This window comes from Sciurus carolinensis, chromosome 9, assembly GCF_902686445.1.
Source record: "Sciurus carolinensis chromosome 9, mSciCar1.2, whole genome shotgun sequence".
NCBI classification, from domain to species: Eukaryota; Metazoa; Chordata; class Mammalia; order Rodentia; family Sciuridae; genus Sciurus; species Sciurus carolinensis.
In genome coordinates, this window is record NC_062221.1 from 19,396,998 (window position 1) to 19,410,883 (window position 13,886).

Sequence of the window (13,886 nt, forward strand, 5' to 3'; positions counted from 1 at the left end):
ATTTGGGAAAATATGACTTTCTAATGTTTCCTAAGTTATGTGCTTTTAATAAGTATTTTCAATTAAAATATTGATGGTTACTTTGCATAAATTTAAATCTTCAGCATAATGGAAAGTGTGACCATAAAATACAATCGTATTTTTCCCTGTGGCCTACAGAAATAGATTCAATACTTTACAGAAGCCTGTCATCCATTCACCCAAACTACAACTTGTTAAACAAAAAGTACAAGGCTTTAAAAATAATTTAATTTTATCTAACCACAAGCACATTCCAATTCCCCCTCAGGTTTACATCAATTTTAGTGTCTTAGTCAATAAAACTCAAAGCTGAAAAAAGGAAGGGCTTGGGGAGTAGCTTAGTGATAGTACTTGCCAAGCATGTGTAGAAGGCCCTGGATTTAACTCCCAGCATGGGGTTGGGGTGGGATGGGGTGGACACTGAAAGAAGGAAAGGAAAATAGAAAATACTATCCCTTACAATGTATGTTTGGGGAGAAAGAAAAACCAAAACGCCCTACATCTCTTATTGTCTCCTATTTCCCCAAAACTTGTTCATAATTTATTTCACACTGGCATCAATATAACATGTTCTAATACAAGATGCTTTGGTAAAGTAACATTAGGGGAAAAAAAGTAACACTAGAGTATCCATTTACAGTTTTAAAAGCTCAATATCTCAGAGACTGCTTTGTTCTCTTGAAGAACAAGAAAAAAAAAATCAAAGAAAATTCTTAAGACTTCAGTGATTTTTGTTTCAACAATTGTAAATTAAAATTACATTAAGATGTTTCTAACCCATGCCCCATCTATTTCATAGTACAGTGAAGACAACGAATGAACTTTTAAAAATAATGGCATACACAACATACTTGATATTTACAATGGCTTGTGACAAATACATACCTGAAAATAATTTCTAATTTTCCATTTATTATTGCTATTTAGTCACAGAAAAGATTAACACTCTCCAAGAAATTTATTTTAGCATATGCCATATATAGATATAATTTTATGTGAAGAGAAACCATGGCAGAACTAATGGGGTGCCTTTACAAGGAAATCAAGGAATGGGAATAAAGGAAATCGTCCATATAAAGACTTCTGATCTGTATTACTCCTTTTTTTCAAAATACAAAATCTTAATATTAGAAGCAAAGAGAAAAACAGCAAAGAAGAAAACAGTAAAATAGAAGACCAAGGATAAGAACTGTTCTATGCAGATGCATTGCATACATAGTATATATGTATGGGCTGAGTTATAATAAAAATACTTATGTATTATAGTCAATTCTCAGAGTTAGAAACAGCAATTTCCAATCAAGCATGATTGGACTGACACTTCTCAGTCTTCAATTATATGATGAATTAAAGCTGTAGAGCAGTCACTTCTGATCAGCAATATCATGATAAATGCTTGACAAGATATAATTTTTCTCCTTGTTCACTTGTAAAAATTGGTGCCTTTTTGTAATGTTCTACGAGTTCTTCCATGGTGCTAAATTTACGCTGCCCAATGCAGTAGACAGTCTCTTTTAGTTGGACTTTAAAATGCTTATTTTTTCCTTGTGCTTTTAGTGATACTGAGAAATCATTTGGCTAAAAGAGAAAAAACAAGTAATAGTTAACATTCTGAAAGACACATATGAGCATTTTCATATTAAATAAAGTGCTAAACTCCAAGTGCTTACCAAGTATGAGGCATCATGCAAAATTGTTTATGTTATCTCCTTTACTTCTTAAAACAAACTCTTTTTACAGGTTAAATGAAAAAAATGAGGCAGAGAAGCTAACTTGCCCAATATCACCCATTTAATTAACAAGAGAGGACTCAAATCCTTAAGTCTCTGAACATCTTGGTGTCTGCAGCCTAACAACTACAGCAAAACCTTTAGTTTAATATCTGAGGCACAATATCTGTCTTCTCTCCAGGCAGAATACTAAAGAAATACAGGAGAAAATCTTAAACATCCACCCTACTTCCTTTCAATATGTAGCTAATAGTAGCTGACTTAGAGGTAATACTTTGAATTCTCAAAAATAAAGGAAACAAAGTGAGAACCAGTCTAAAGTCAAACTCAAAGTCTACAAGGGCCAAAAAAATAATGTGAACAGGTGTCAGAGTAGATGGACAGAAGGAATGACAGTGTACAGGACAATCTGAAGCAGACACTTGTCGTTTGTGATTGTTGTCCTACAGAACAGGATTCAATGTTGGCAGGGCTTATCATTTTAAAGGAAATTCTGAAGTCTGGATTCTTACAATAAATCTCCCAGTATTTAAATACTGGCAATGAATTCAAATGTTTAAAAAGCATTGTGCAAGTCAAACAAAATATGCCTATTCAAGACCCCTACCTTAAGAATTATATCACTCAAAATAATGGTTTGTTTTGCCTTGTATGTAGCTCTACCCACAAGTAAATACATGATATTCTATATTTAAGTTCCTTCTTTTTTTAATTGTAGTTGTTTGTTATTGTCTGGTTGGCTGGTTTTTGCTTTTGTTTTTTAAACCTAACAATCTTCTGAAAAATCTACATCAACCCCAGAAGCCTCTTTTTAGGTATTCCCAAAGTTTCAAATGTGGGCCAGACCAGACATCTAACAAAAAAAATGGATCCCACTATTCTTTCTTACTATCAACCAACTGATCTTTCTGAAGGGTTAGGTACAAGCCCCATCTCCCTGAACTTCACCTAAAGAAGTAATAATCTCTCACACATTTTTTCTCTTCCAACCTTTTGTATAAATATGCACTCATTTTTATACAAACTACATTCACCAAAGTTAATACCGAAGTTAATATCATGATTTGGTAAGTGGAAGAGTAGTGTTATCATTTACCCAAGGAAAAGAGGTCACTTTTAAGGAAAATGAGTGGCGCCAAATTTTAATATTCAAGACAATACCCAAAAGAGACCAAATAACTATGTTCTTCCTCAATTTTTGTGGTTTTCAAGTTTACTGTTTTACAAGTACTGTGATATAATTTACCTTTTATTGCAAATGTATTTCTAACAGTGTTAAAATAAAATTTTTTGCTTTTGTTTTGCTGTACTAAGAATTGAACCCAGAGTTTCACACATGCCAAGAAACTGCTCTACCAATCTTTTAACTTTGAGACAGGGTCTTCCTAAGTTGCTCAGGCTGGCCTCGAACTTGTGATCCTCCTGCCTCAGTCTCCTGAGTTATTGGGATTATAGCTGTGTGCCACCTCACCCAGTACTAAAACAGGTTTATAAAGTACATAATAAAAGTGTATTTTAATTTCCAAACAACCAATATGAAGAAATGTACATCATTTTTTTACATTTAGGGGATTTCCTATGTTTTAAAGACTACAGTGATTATTTTCTAATATCTTGCATCTAATAGCAATTTAAGAAATGTTTTCCCGGTTTTATCTACTGTGTTTTTCTACTTTCAATGAAGATGTCAATGTTTAATTTTTTTCATTTTTTCTTTTAATGCAATAGAACACATTCCAGGAACTCCAAACCAATAGAACTGGACAAGGCCAAATAATTCAGTTTAATTTCACCGCTACAGTTACCATTTATTCAAAATACACAGCTGGAAAGAACAGTTAACTTTAGCTTCAGGATATTTATGCTTAGGACCAGTGAAGAAATTGTTTATTTATTTTATACCCACAGTTCTCTTTCCATTTACCTTTGAAAATCGACTTACCGAAGATTCACTATCACGAATGAGGAAATCCCCTTCATGCCCTCTTTCATTTAATGCCATTTCTGCTTGATGCCTGGTGACTTTGCCATAATACCAAGGATTGCCAGCAAACTTTCCAGTGAGTGAAGGCCTAATGTAATCACACTGTGGAGGTGATGGCTCCAAACCTGAGGTTAATGGATTATTCTGCATAATGGTAACATAGTTTTTTGGTACCAGACCAACCATTCCATTGATCTTCCTGCATTTCCACCATTCTGGGTCATTTTCTGGTTTTTCAATAACATCCATTACATCACCTTTCTCAAAATTAAGTTCTTCATCATTAGATGAGCTGAATGGGTAAAGAGCCTGGACCACATGCAACACTTGTCCACTATTTAAGTTATTGACAACTGCTGCTAATTTCTCTGACAGAGAACCCACATGGTCACCCAAGGGACTGTCGCCTTCTTCAGTTACATAGTTTGAAGGGAACCATCCAATTTGTCCGTTGTAGCTACCCCGCCACCACCCATCACTGCATTTCTCCATGACGATCACCTTCGTTCCTTTTATCAATGATAATTCATCCTCTCTCTCAGCCATGTAGTTAAATTTCACATAGGCAGGCATGTTGAGGTCATAGAGACGTTCCCCTGGGTCAACAAAGCTATCATCAGCAGGAGACGCAGAATCTGGAACACTAGGTTTTCTTTTCACTTTTCCAATGCCTGTTTAAAAGAGGAGGAGGCAATAAAAATATAAGCGACTACCAAAAATATCAATTCATTCATTATTTAAAAAGAATCCTCAACTCTGTTTTTTTTTTGTTTTTTTTTTTTTTTGAGGTACTGGGGATCGAACTCAGGGCCTTGTGCTTGTGAGGCAAGCACTCTACCAGCTGAGCTATCTCCCCAGCCCCTGTATAAGTTTTTTTTGAAGTCTTTACATGTAGATAACAAATGTCTGTATACTATAACCATCTTTTTGGAAATGAGATAAAAATTCTCCTTTCCTAATCACAGATTTAATTTCAGTTATGTGACAGTTTACCTTTTTATCTTTGCTCTTGCCAAAGATCTACATAAAGTTGTCCTAAATAAATAGATTTTTCTCTTAAATGTTAATGTACATTACTTTTTTCACACAGCCATAATCTAAGTATATAAAGGCTCTAGCAAACCCATACTAATCTTATGAACCCAGATTTTATAATGAGCTATATAAAAACAAAAGAAAAACTTAAATTACTATTTAATATGTAACATAAAATTGTAGTGATGTTTGGGTAATCTTTTCATTTGCTTTTTTAGTTCCCAGAACCAGCAAACTCTATCTCATATTTATTTTTAAATGATGTGTTATTTACTTATTTGTCTCCCTTCACCTCATTCACATGTAACCTCCACAAGGGCAGATTTTGGGTTACAGATATAATTTCAGGGACTTTATTAAGTGCTCAATACCAGCAGATACTTAAACTTCTGAAATTCTTTCCCACTGTCTCAAAACTTTCTCATTATCCCCACTCATTTTCTTCAGCCAAGTCCCTAAACCCTGGTCCTTTTGAGTTCAAAACACAAACCTTCCTCTTTTGGAATTCTTTGGCATCCTTGTTTCCCTCCTATTCAATTTGTTAAATGTCTATAAACATACTAGAATCTCTTCTACTCCAAAATAAAGTTACTTTTGCTCACAAACTCTTGATAATCTGATTCTTTATATTTGCCATGCTATCAAAACTACCTGATTTTTAAAACCTTATGAAAATTATGCCACCACCTTACTGCCAAATCTGTACCTTTAAGAGTCCTCAGTCTTCTCAATTTCTTCAAGCAGCGACCAAGATCATAGACCTCTCTCTCCGGTATGTTTTCTCCTTCTCTGAACTTTCCTGAGTCTCCTGAATTTTCTCCTGACCACTTATATGTTCTTGTATGCCTCTGTCTGGGCTCCTCTAAACTTTGCTATTATGATGTACATGACTGTTTTCCTTAATATGAGAGTGAACTTCCTGAAGACAGAAAACTAGATCTTACTTCCTTGTATCTCCAATGCTTAGCAATACCTATATTAGGAGTGGGAACAAAGTGAATGTTTGCTGAATAAGTAGGTGAATGATTGTTCTTGGTTAAAAGTGTTTTCCAAGATGCCATGCTTGGTCTCCCCTGTATTTCAACTTTCATTTTAACTTCTATGTAGAAGATGCTCAGATTTCTTTGCAGCTCTAAGCTCTTTCTTGAATTCAAGCACCAAAATTCCAACTGTCATTAGATATCTACAGATTATATCAGCATCTCAAATCCAGTACTATGTCTAAACAAAAATAATTCCTTTTATGCCCATAAATCAATTTCCTCTCTCCTAGTTTTCTTACTTTTGGCTAACAATATAATCATTCTTGAAAATCACCACATCAGAAATAACACTATCTAAAATGGCACAGTAGGGAACTTCAGGGCTTCTAAAAAGCAATTAATGAACTGGCAAATACTGCCAGAATCAATTTCTAAAGAACTCTGGAACCTACAAAAAAATGTATAAAACTAGGGGAAGGGTTAGTGAAGAAAGCTGATGCTAAGTGCTATGGCATATTAAAATGCCTGCCTATCATCCCCGATGCCAGTGGTGGCTGTAAGGGCAGCAAACCTGCACTAATGCCTGAGGGAGCTATATGAATTTAAACAATATTCTTAAACAATTGTGATTGTGGGTTTCAACTTGTCTGGCTATTCCCTGAAGAACTGGTACAATGGCTTGCCTTGGGTTTGCCTTACTTGGAACATTCCCAGGGCTATAGTGTCTTCCTGGGTAGCTTTTAACTAAATCACTGCATTGATGCAGCAACCTAGGGTAACAATTGAAACAAGGAACAGACAGATTACAAAAAGCCTAAGAAGGAAGATGATGGGAAAGAATATACAAAGGATAATAAGGGATTTTTTAAAAGTTCTTGTAAATACTAGGTGTTACGGTTTGGATGAGAGGTGTCCCCCAAAAGCCCACATGTGAGACAATGCAAAAAGGTTCAGAGAAGAAATGATTGGGTTTTGAAAGCCTGAACCCAATCAGTGAATTAACCACCTGATCGGATTGAGTGGTAACTGAAGGCAAGTGGGATGTGGCTGGAGGAGGTGAGGCATTTGGGACATGGCTTTTTGGGTATATATTTGTAACTGGCAAGAGGAGATCTCTCTCTCTCCATTTCCTGATCATGTGAATCATTTCCCTCTGCCACACTCTTCTGCCATGGTGTTCAGCCTCACCTTGAGCCCAGAGGACCATGAGCTCCCAGAATATTAAGAAAATAACATGTAATAGCATTTAGAAGAAAATAAAAATAGAAATAAATTTAGCCTAAGAAGTATAAACTTATACACGACATTATACAATATTGCTGAAAAAAATTAAAGGCCTAAATAGAAAGACATCCTGACACTAAATTTCAGATTTTACAGGGGACCTCAAGTAGTCAAAACAGTCTTGAAAACGGAAAAGGAAATTCTTGGAAGACTCAACAGCTTTGCTTTCAAAACTTACTTCAAAGTCAAAATAATCAAAACAGTGTGGTATTAGAATAAGGACAGACAGATGAATAAAAGAGAATTTTGAAATTCCGGAAACTCATGAGCCATGGTCAACTACTTTTTGTCAAAGGCACTAAGACCATTTGATAAAAAATCGTCTTTTCAATGAATAGTACTGGGACAAATCCATATACCAAGGAATGAAGCTGGACTCCACATCATATATAAAGATTAACTCAAAATGAACCAAAGACTCAAATTTTAGAATTAAAACTATAAAACTCTTAGAAGAACATATATGAGTACATCTTCATGATTTTGTATTTAGCAATGGATTCTTAGTTATTAACACCAAAAGCACAAGGAACCCTCCCTCTCAAAAGAAAGAAAAATTATTTTTCTCCATTGAAAAACATTTATGCACATTAAAAACATTTATGCACAAGGACACTATCAAGAAAATGAAGCCAGATGTTGTGGTGCATGCCTATAATCCCAGCTACTCGGGAGGCTGAAGCAAGAGGATGGCAAGTTTGAGGCCAGCCTTGGCAACTTGGCAAGACCTGTCTCAAAAAAAAAAAAAAGGTCTGGGGAGGTAAACCAGTTGTACAGTGCACCCGAGTTCAATCCCTAGTACTGCAAAAAATACGACCTAAAAAATAGGTTGCATATTATAATTCTGATTAATGGTATAGTCTTTACAGTATTATAAGAACTTTTAGAAGCCAACAATAAAAACAATTAGAAAAGGATACGAATAAACATTTTTCCTAAGAAAATATACCAATGGTCAACAAGCACATAAAAAGATGCTGAACAGCATTAATTGTCAGGGAAATGCAAATCAAAACCATGCAAGAACTTCATATCAACTAGGATGGCTATAAAAAAAACAGAAGAGAAAGGAAACAAGAAAGAGAAGTGTTGGCAAGGTTATGGAGACACTGAAACCCTCTTACAATGCTGGGTAGGATGTAAAATGATGTTAACCGATAGGGGAAACAATTTCACAGTTCCTCAGATAGTTAAAACAATTACCATATATTCCAGAAATTCCTTTCTTAGTAATATACCATCAAAGAACTGAAAATAGATATGCAAATACTTATACATGAATATTTACAGCATCATTGGTCATAATAACCAAAACATGGAAACAATTTCAATTTTTAAAAAGTACAATTCAGTGATATTGAAGAATTTTAACAATATTATATTGTCCAACAGATGAATAAACAAAATGTGATATATATCCATAAAATGGAATATCATTCAGCAATAAAAAGGATGAAGTACTGATACATGCTACAATATGAATGAACCTTGAAAATGTTAAAAGAAAGGCACAGATCATACATTGTATGGTTCCATTTGTATGAAACATCTGAAATAGGTAAATTCATAGAGACAAAAAGTAGCTTAGTAGTTGCTAGGGGCTAAAAGGGAGGGGGAAGTAAAGAATGATTGTTTAATGGGTACAGGGTTTCCTTCTGCGATGATGTTTTGGAATTAGAAATAAAAGGTTGTTTAATATTTTTAAAGTACTCAATATCAATTAACTACATATTTTAAAATGGTCAATTCTATGTTATATGAATTTTACCTCTTCTCTTTTCAACCCTTATACTACTACTAAGCTATGTCCCAAGTTCCTACCCCTGCCAATTTTTTCTAGGTGTCTTTAAGCAAACCCTTAAGAGTTTTCTTATCTCCTTACTATCAACACTATTTCCACCACTGCCATTCTAGTTCAGGTCTATTAAGTTGTATGTATACCTTCAATACCCTTTAAATGACAGCAATTTCCTTATTAATCTAATCTCTCCCTGATTCAACCCATCATCCATTCACATCAACCAGTCTAATCATTCTATAAATAGAGTTATAATCACACCGATACCACTGCTCAAAAGTCAACATTAGGGCTAGTGCTCTGCCTGGAGTCTACTGCCCTCTCCATAGGGTTCTTAGCCTTCCTTTCTAATTCAGACTATTTTCAAAAAGCACAGAAGTTAAATCAACCTTTGAGTTTTAATTCCAGCTCTACCACTTAATTGGGGATGGAATCTTGAACATGCTTTTCTAATTTTCTAAGCTTCAAAACATAGAAAATGCCATTTACCATATAAGAGTGTTGAAAGTTGAATAATACAAAGTAACAGTATGGTAAAGATAGCAAATGTTAAATAACAGCAATATTTCTAATAATGCTCTTCGCTAAATCTTTTTTATTACTAAATCTTAATAAAAGTGGATTGCTTTAAATGTTTCCACTCTTCATGACTTAGTTTACCCTGTTGGCTAGTTTCTCTCCCAAAACCTCATTAAAACTCCAGTCTTTCAAAAATCTACTCATTCAAAAGTACCATTTCAAGTAATATTATTATTAATATTCTTGCTCCATGTATCTCAATATCCTTCATTTTCCATGCCTACCCCCAATGACATATGTTAAAGTTCTTTTTTTTTTTTTTTCTTTCAAGTATCTTAGCACCCTGTACTTCTGAGGCACCTGCATTTGAGGGTTTCTCTACATTGGTTGTCTAAGTCCATCTATAAGAGCATGAGCTTTTAATGAGGAGTGTTGTATGCTTCATTGATCTTTTGCATTTCCTAAACCATCCAGAACTTTGCACACAGCAGATGCTTACATTACATGTTTGTTAAATGGAATATTGATATGCAAATACAAAAAAAATTTACCTGAAAATGAAGACTAGTTTCATAATGATTTTTAATTCTGAAAGAGATAATGTCTAAGATGAATTATAAATTATCAAGAAAGGAATGAAGAATTTTTGGACAAACCCAACAACTAAAGTGCTAAGTGAGAAAACATAAAGAAGAACCTACTTTAATCTCAGAGGTCAGAAATATTTCAAGGAAGAAAATAAGCTTAGAATATTTGTTTTCTATACAGCACAAAACCCTCTGTGAGCATGTCTTCAGCCTCATTCCTATTTCTCCCTGGCATAAGGACACTGCAACTAATGTGCTACAGCCCTATCAACTCCTCAGGGTTACTGAAAACCCATGTTCTTTGAAGGGTCTGGGGACTTTACATATTTTTCTGCCTAAGCACTGCCCATCCTCGTTCTTTAAGAATTAGTCTATGTTATCTACTTACTGAAGATTTCTATCTCCCTGCAAAACAGTTCACGTATTACTCCTTTGTACCATTACTATTCTTTGTATTTTAACTGTAAGACACTCTGTACACCATTATTTGCTTCCTTGAGATCAAGCATTTAATTATCTCTTCATCCTCTCCTCTCTGTTTAAATGTTCTTTGAATGTTTATCATACGAATAACTGAACAAATGCAGGCATAACTGGTAGGCAATTTTTGAGAAGGGTCTGTGTATCACTCTTTATTTCCATTGAAAATGGAACTTCCAATCTCTCACCATTGAAGTATTTCATAAAGTTATACAAATAAAATCTATTACCATAAATTGGGTACTTACAAACAACAGACATTTATTTCTCACCGTTCTGGAAGCCAAAAGTTTAAGCTCAAGGCACTGACAAAATATATCCAGTGAGAGTTTGTTTCTCATGGATGGTACCTTCCTTTATACAGTGAAAGGAGCAAATAAGGTCCATTGGGCCTCTTTAATAAGAGCATTAATATCACTCATGGCAACCTAGTCACCTCCCAAAGATCCACCACTTGATACTATCACACTGATGATATAAATTTTTGAACACGCAGCCTGGTACAGTAGTACAGGTTACTGTTAGTTTTGTCTTTTTAAAAAAAAGTATTAGCATAGCCTCTAATCCTCTCCTCGCTACTACTAGTGGTCTTACTTCTCTATTTCTATTGCAATGTTTCTTAACCAGAACAATGCATCATGAGCTCCTCACAAGTTTGTAAAAATCTGGTTAAGCACTGTGAACAGTTCATCTTATGTAATAGTCATTCCTCTTCTTGAGGTAAATTTTTGTACCAGTAACTCTTCCCCATGTAACCTGGTTTCTAAATCCTTGATATACTGGATGCCAGGATTTGGCAGCATTACAGTTTCTCAATAGCATGATTAAAGTATTTCTATCCAAAGTGGAAAACTACATCACATTTTAATTAGCTAGCACACACAAAAGGTAGCCATTGCATCTCTTCACCTAAGTATCTCTATCATGGACTATGATGAAATTTTAGCACTTAACATTACCACAACAGCTTTTATCAAGACTTTTACTCATGTAAACTGCTACCAGGCTAGGTCCTCGCCAATCTTCACAGTTTTATTGTAGTACTTACTGTTCCAGCATCAGGTCTTCCTTGCTTGAAGCATGTTATTTTTTCCTATGTCTAAGTTGCTGAGTAAATATTCAATAGAATGGGTCCACAGAAAGTATTTCTGTGCTTTTTCTAATTCCTCAGTGAACTCTTAATCTGTTCTTATGTTGCTACTTCTTTAAGACAATTTCACCCTCATGGATTTCCCCTGATTCCTAATGATACACACAAGACCACTTAAGTTGTTTACCAGGACTGTGAGACTTTTAGAGTTAGAAGGGACTTTCCAGGATCATCTAGTCTTGCCTAACACTTTTTTTTTCTTTTTTTTTTTTTTTACAAAGTACAGGAAATCAGAAAAGTTTAGTTACATACCTTAGGCAAGTAAGTGGTTTATATGGGGACAGAACTAAGCAATTCTAAAAACAATCATGTAATACTCTTTTCTATTACCGGTTTTAAGTTTTCATATTTTCACCTATTCTCTAAATGAAATTATTGTTTATTATTATTTGTTTTATCTAAAACAATGTATAATTTTTGTTTTAAACAGTACTCTGGTTACCACACTAAGAGCACGTATCCTGTTTCCTTTACTTAAATTTAAGTCCATTCAGGGAATAGGTGAATGGATAACCTATCTCTACTCTGAAAAGCCGGCAAAATAAGCAGAAATTTTAAGGTGCCACAGGGATTGGGGAAAGGAATATTTTGGTTACTAATCTCAGATCCTGGCCCTGGGACTATGAATACATTTAAGAGTAATAATTAACTTCCTAAGACTCAGTCAAGAGAATAATTCTGTCATTATATTTATAAGATGATAAATACCAAATCACTATGTCATGATACATTAATTTTTATATCATTTCTGATTGATTTATGGTCAACATTACTTATGACTACACCTAGATATAGAATCCATTGTATCGGTAATAAATAACAACTATCGCCTATCTCCCTATCAGAATATAAGTTGTGCAAGAGTTAATATTAGCTTTTCACCATGATTTTTGTCTGCTCTGAGGAAGACTCTCATAAAAGTGTGTTCATAAACAAGTCAATGAATAAATTAAATAAGTTCTCTGAAAAGAAAACTAGCCACAAACCTGGAAATGCACAGAACTAAAAAATGTAATAATTTTCCAAAAAGTAAACAGAAGTTATGAGACATTCCACAAGGATCGCTTAGTCACAAAAGCTAACAAAATAAATGAATCCTCATATTACAATTATAATATTCTTTTTCAACAAAATGCTTACTCTTCTTCTGTTTTGCCCTTTTCCCTGGAATCTCTCGTCAGGTTATCCTTTGTTTCCTTAGGTTCCTTGTACATAAGAGACTTCAACAACTCCTCTGTTCATTTTTTAGAAATACCAAGCAAATAGTCAAGGAGACCAAATCAAGTTCACTCTTTAGGATCATAAAAAGGCTATTAGCAGACATACAGACTAGACTCTTGTAAGTTAGTACTAGTCTAGCATTTTACTAATGCTTTTATTAAATTTTACATAGTTCTACAAAATCTAGATGAAAAGTCGCAAAACACTATCATGTTAATTAATTCAAACTTGAATATACAGGAATTTGTTCATTCAATCCCTTTTTCTAATGTTTTTAGTATGTTTACAATTGATTTAATTCACTTCAAATGTCTGTGCTAATATGAAAGTTATGGAATTAGAATTAACTGCATCAAATCCAAAATATTAATATCCTTTCCCTATTTGTTAAACTTTCATACTAAAACATTTTTAAATTATTTTAGCAAGTCAAAACTAATATTTGATATATCACCATGTAGCTTGTATTACATAAACAACATTAAGTACTAACTTATATAAACCCACCAAGTTCTCTCCATAGTTTCTTTTTGAATTCACAAAAGTAAAATATCTAAATCAAAAACAACAAAACTACAGATTTAAAAATAAGAACTTACTGAAAAAATCTTTAAAGACGTTTAACCAATCCATTCTGAATAAAAATTCTGTATTCCTTTTGTAAGTTTGTTAACACCGTTCAGGATAATTCTCAGTCAGCTTCCTGGTCTGTTCTGCAACACTGAAACTTCCCACACCCAATTCATGTGACCTGGCCCACGCCCAAGCAATAGAAAGTTTTTCTGAGGCTTCTCTCTTTCCAAAACCCTTTTCCCCCACTAAACTATAAAAGAACCTATAAAGCAAGTATATCATCATGTCCAAAAATGTGAACTTATTATTTAGACTTATTTTGGAAGAAACATTAAAGCATATATATATATATATATATTTTTTTTTTATTGTAGGATCACATATATCATGTATTCATATATGTACACAAGGTTATTACCTCATGTCTATTTCAACTACTATCATTCATTCCCCCATACCAAATCTACATAATATAAAGTAACTCTATTCTTCCTTATACCCCCTCTCCCTTATTATGAATT

The 13,886-nt window shown here is 34.0% G+C and overlaps 1 protein-coding gene across 3 annotated transcripts in view; it reads right to left on the reverse strand.

Annotated features, from left to right (window-relative positions):
- Window positions 1-522: 522 nt before the first annotated feature.
- Window positions 523-13,886, reverse strand: part of Nck1 (NCK adaptor protein 1) — a 73,830-nt gene continuing 60,466 nt past the window's right edge. For 2 of the 3 annotated variants that reach the window (XM_047564450.1, XM_047564449.1), the window contains exons 3-4: window positions 3,694-4,406; window positions 523-1,599 (exon numbers count right to left, since the gene is read on the reverse strand). In XM_047564450.1, coding sequence (XP_047420406.1) covers window positions 1,405-1,599; window positions 3,694-4,406 — 908 coding nt within the window. In that variant the 3' untranslated portion in view covers window positions 523-1,404. Of the gene's footprint in view, window positions 1,600-3,693; window positions 4,407-13,391; window positions 13,524-13,886 lie in introns of those variants that run through there. The other variant, XM_047564452.1, reaches the window with a different exon arrangement.